The sequence below is a fragment of the Penaeus vannamei genome, chromosome 1 (genome assembly GCF_042767895.1).
Source record: "Penaeus vannamei isolate JL-2024 chromosome 1, ASM4276789v1, whole genome shotgun sequence".
NCBI classification, from domain to species: domain Eukaryota; kingdom Metazoa; phylum Arthropoda; class Malacostraca; order Decapoda; family Penaeidae; genus Penaeus; species Penaeus vannamei.
This window is the reverse complement of record NC_091549.1, coordinates 37,874,946-37,879,945: the sequence shown is the minus strand read 5'-3', so window position 1 is coordinate 37,879,945 and position 5,000 is coordinate 37,874,946. Positions and strand designations below refer to the sequence as shown.

The following is a 5,000-nucleotide window of genomic DNA, read 5'->3' as shown; positions in this document are numbered from 1 at the left end:
GGAGGAGGAGAACTGAGGCGCGGCGGGTCTGAGAGAAGAGCAAGAGGCGCCGAAGGAGGCCGGGCGAGCCAGAGGAATAGTTCGGAATTCCCAGACCGAAGGAGTGAGCGTCCGGGAAGTGGGGAAATCACTCGAAGCGGCAGCCTCAAGGTTAGGAGCTCGACGTCGAGTGTTCGGCCGGACCGCTCCATCTCCCTCCTCTCGAGGGTGTACGGGTCCGGTTCCTCCGACCGGGACAGGGAGGCCGAAGACCATGGAGGTGCGACGGCAGGAGCTTTTTCGGATGAGAAAAAAGACTCGAAACATTTTTCCGGATTCAGCCGCCGGTTCACCATTCGGCCATCGTCGTCCAAGAAGAAGGCGCAGCCGTTCAGGCGCAGCAATACTCTGCCCACTAGATATAGGCCTCCGGACCGGCAGCAGACCTCCTTCGTGCAACAAGATAAGAACCTCCAGGTGCTCCAAGGAAATCTTATATCGAGCCCCACTATGCATATCACCGGGCCTGCCAGAGGGGACGGACGCGGCATGATCTGCCGCCTTGCTTCCACTGATGTTCGTCACCCAACGCCGGGAGCGCACGAGCCCTACAAAACTGCGGACAAAATCACTGACGCCAGGCACATTTGTACATCGGGAAGTGCACCGCATGTGGCAGCCGAGGAGAAGAACGCTTTCGGAGCTGGTAGAGTGTCGCCTGTGTCGAGCCTTCGCCAAGAAGGCCCAGAACACATCTCGCATTATCTTAGTGCTTCCGAGGTTGCTGCGTCAGAGGTCACGTCCTGCGATCTGCCCTTCGTTGACCTAGCCTCCAGCGATGCCACGCCCACAATAAGCCCTTACAGCAGTATCACCTCAAGTCTTGCCCCCAGCGTGTCTCACGCTCTGAGGCACGCCCGAGCACGGTACGGGACACCAACGAGCGCCGGAGGAGGCGCTGGCACGCTGCCCTTTCCTGTGGGACCTGGTGTCGGCGGTAGAGACGGTCATGCGGGCACCCAAAATCTCCACTCCCTTTTCCACGTCCTGGCTTCCTTTCGGGATCCTAACTCCCCGCATGGCGCTCAGGAGACATACGAAAACGTGGCCTCCAACGCAGCCTCAAACCCCGGCCACGGCCACATGGCCCGCGCGCCGCCCTCCTCAGACGAGTCTCAGATGAGCCCCTCGAGTGTCACCTCGTGCTCCTCAGGCACCGCTAGCCAGAGCCTGAGTTCAGGGAGCATAAAGCAGGACGACTCGACGCAGAAGGGGCACGTTTGCCCGAAGTGCCAGGTTAACTTCCTCACGAGCCGCCAACTGCTGGAACACTGGTCGGTCTTCCACACCCACGACGACCTCCAGATGACCCTGCATCCCCTCCTGAGCTCCTTCGAGGATAAGGAGCCCGAGGTTAGGAGGAGCAGGAGGAGTAAGGAGAAAGGACACCGCCTCAACGTTCAGGAGGTCCAAGGAAGTGACGAAGTGGAGAGCGAAGGCACCGTCATCCACGACAGAGACGACGAAGGCTCGGCTTGGTGTCAGGTAAGACATGCATTTTCATTATTAAGGAATCTACTCGACAATTCAATACTTTTTAAAGCATGTTTTCGTTTGTTGGATATACGTTGCTTCGTTTTTCATTGCAAAAGCTCTGAGCGGAAATAAATGTCGCTGCAATAATTCAAGATCCAGGCGGTGTTCTGAATATAAAATGCCCAGTCTCAGAATTCCAAGCGACGCGTTCGTATCACAAATACCAGCGCACGCTAATGGCACGGGAAGTTAAATCACAAGCAGGGAAGCACAAAGGATGATGTGACTAGTGTTTAGGATAATTTCAGCGGATGTGGACGCTGCCTTTCGCCCTGAGGACATGTGGCCGCAAAATGTTGATGGTTTGGCCAAACTCAACTCGGCAGACCCGTGAGAATTCGCCTGCAAGAGAAACAAACAGTGTGTATGTGTGGCGGTTGTCAGTAGGTTCTGGAAAGGGCGACATGCTTACTGTAGAAGAGTAAACAGAGGAATAAAAGAGGGAGAAAAAATGAATAAAGAGAAGGAAGTTGAAGTTCCCGCGAAAAAAATCACTGTTTCTCTGATTTCATGGCTTCTTTTATATTGCTGTCTTTAAATTTTACGTTCTTACAATCAACTCTCATTTGCTTTCTTTATTTTCCCACTTTCTCTTTCCTGCGTCTAGACTCTCCCTCTCTTTAAAATATTTCCACCACTTAAGGTCTCTCTCCGCTCTCTCTCTCTCTCTCTCTCTCTCTCTCTCTCTCTCTCTCTCTCTCTCTCTCTCTCTCTCTCTCTCTCCTTCTCTCTCCTCTCTCTCTTCTCTCTCTCTCTCTCTCTCTCTCTCTCTCTCTCTCTCTCTCTCTCTCTCTCTCTCTCTCTCTCTCTCTCTCTCTCTCTCCCTCTCTCCCTCCCTCTCCCTCTCCCTCTCCCTGTCTCTCTCTCTCTCCCTTCCTTTCTGTCTCCCTCTCCCTCTCCCTCTCCGTCTCCCTCTCCCTCTCTCTCTCTCTCTCTCTCTCTCTCTCTCTCTCTCTCTCTCTCTCTCTCTCTCTCTCTCTCTCCTCTCTCTCCCTCCCTCTCCCTCTCCCTCTCCCTGTCTCTCTCTCTCTCTCTCTCCCTCTCCCTCTCCCTCTCCCTGTCTCTCTCTCTCTCTCTCTCTTTCTTTCTGTCTCCCTCCTCCCTCTCCCTCTCCCTCTCTCTCTCTCTCTCTCTCTCTCTCCCTCTCTCTCTCTCTCTCTCTCTCTCTCTCTCTCTCTCTCTCTCTCTCTCTCTTCTCTCTCTCTCTCTCTCTCTCTCTCTCTCTCTCTCTCTCTTTCTTTCTTTCTTTCTCTCTCTCTTTCTTTCTCTTTCTCTCGCTCCCCCGCCTCTCTCTCTCTCTCTCTCTCTCTCTCTCTCTCTCTCTCTCTCTCTCTCTCTCTCTCTCTCTCTCTCTCTCTCTCTCTCTCTCTCTCTCTCTCAAAAATCTTTAAAGATTTCCCTCCTCCATCCAGGCTCTCTTTCCCTCTAATTTCTCCCCTCCTTACAGGCTCTTCCTCTGTCTCAAGTCTACCCTTTCCTCCTTCAGCACAACCTTATCTGCCGAATTACATAATAGCAACGATCCTTAATCCCATTCTTAATCTCTCTCTCTACCACTTCCCATTTATTCACCATTTTCCTTTCTTCCCTCCCTCTTGCTTCCTCCCATCGTATTTCCTCGCTCGGCGTGGTCTGCACGAACAGCATGCGATACGAGTGTGAAGAAAGGTTTGCCAAGAAGCTGTGCGTGAGAGTCGGGCATTTTCTTTAATAGAAATTTTGGGGGGAAATGTGGCTCGATTTTGGTGTTTTATTCTTCTGTTTCGCGCATGATTTATTATTTTTCGGGGAATGTGGTGTGTTTATTGAGACTATTTTTTTTTACGTCTTTCCTATTTTCTTTTTTCCTACATTCGAGCTTATTCTTTCCTTCCCTTTGCTGTTATTGGTGCTCTTGTCTGATTGCCGTCTCCTTCTTTCTCTAAATCATCCTCCCACTTTCTTCTTTTCATCCGGAGTTATTTTCCATTTTCTTCACCGCCCTTCATTCTCCTCAACCACATTTAATTTTGTAGTTTCATTCTTTTCCTTTACTTGCCTTCTCCTCTTACTTATTTCTCTTCCTTCGCCCCCCTCCTCTCTTTTTTCCTTCTCCATCTCCGACTGTGTACTCCTCCTCCTACACCTCGTTCTTTTTCTTCTTCTCCTCCTTCACCTCCTCCTCCTCCTCCTCCTCCTCCTCCTCCTCCTCCTCCTCCTCCTCCTCCTCCTCCTCCTCCTCCTCCTCCTCCTCCTCCTCCTCCACCTCCTTCACCACCACCTCAGCCTTCTCCATCTCCTCCTCCTCCTTTTCCACCTCCTCCTTCTCCACCTCCTCCTCCTCCTTCTCCACCTCCTCCTCCTCCACCACCTCCTCCTCCTCCACCTCGTTCTCTTCTTCCCCCTCCTCCTCCACCTCCTCTTTTATCTCATTCTCTTCCTCCTCTCGCTCTTCCCTCTCCTCCTCCTCCACTTAACACATCTTTTTAAAATTCTTTTTCCCTTTGTCTATTATCTACCTTCTCCCCCTTCCCTTCCCTATCCTTCTTCCTCCTCCATCCACCACCTGTCTCTTCTTCCCTCCTTCCCACTCTTCCCTCCTCTCCTCCTTCCCTCTCTTCCCTCCTCCTTCCCCCTTCCTTTCTCGCTTCTTCCTTTCGTTAAGAAGTGATTAAACTCCGAGATCGCGCAGCCGGGGTGATAAAGGAACGCTGTCGCCACAACATCACCTGCTTCGTTAGCGCGTTCACTTTCAGCCGAGGAGAGGAGGGCAGTGTGATTTGTGAGGCTGTTTGTTTGTGATTGTGAGGATGTTTGTTTGTGATTGTGAGGATGTTTGAGTGATTGTGAGGGTGGTTGTGAATGTGAGGATGTTTGAATTATTGTGAGGGTGGTTGTGATTGTGAGGGTGTTTGAGTGATTGTGAAGGTGTTTGTGATTGTGAGGGTGGTTGTGAGTATGTTTGAATGATTGTGAAGATGGTTGTGATTGTGAGGATGGTTGTGATTGTGAGAATGTTTGAGTGATTGTGAGGGTGGTTGTTTGTGATTGTGAGTATGTTTGAGTGATTGTGAGAATGGTTGTGCTTGTGAGGGTGTTTGTGATTGTGAGTATGTTTGAGTGATTGTGAGGGTGTTTGTGATTGTGAGGGTTTGTTTGTGATTGTGAGAGTGTGTAATTGTGAAGCTGTTTGTGTGGGTGAGGTTTTGTTTGAAAGTGTTGATTGGTTGGTTGGTTCTGTGTCGTGTTTTGGGTTTGTGTATGTGTGTGGTTTCGTGTTTGTGTGGCTGGTGTTTTTTGTGTATGTATGTATTTGGATGTGATGATTCAGTTTCCTGTTTTTGATGAATGGTTGACATAACGTATGTGCTTGTGTTTTACATTCCTGCAGCTAGTCTGTATACATGTGTATGTCTGTTTGTATATGTGAGAGCGTGTGTAGTCGA

At 50.5% G+C, this 5,000-nt stretch overlaps 1 protein-coding gene across 14 annotated transcripts in view; it reads left to right on the top strand.

Moving 5' to 3' along the window:
- by (focal adhesion protein tensin) overlaps positions 1–5,000 on the top strand; it is a 690,412-nt gene that overhangs the window by 90 nt on the left and 685,322 nt on the right. For all 14 annotated transcript variants that reach the window (XM_070122623.1, XM_070122618.1, XM_070122610.1 and 11 more), the window contains exon 1: positions 1–1,524. This exon is cut by the window's left edge and continues 90 nt beyond it. In XM_070122623.1, the coding sequence (XP_069978724.1) occupies positions 1–1,524 (1,524 nt within the window). The remainder of the gene's footprint in view (positions 1,525–5,000) is intronic.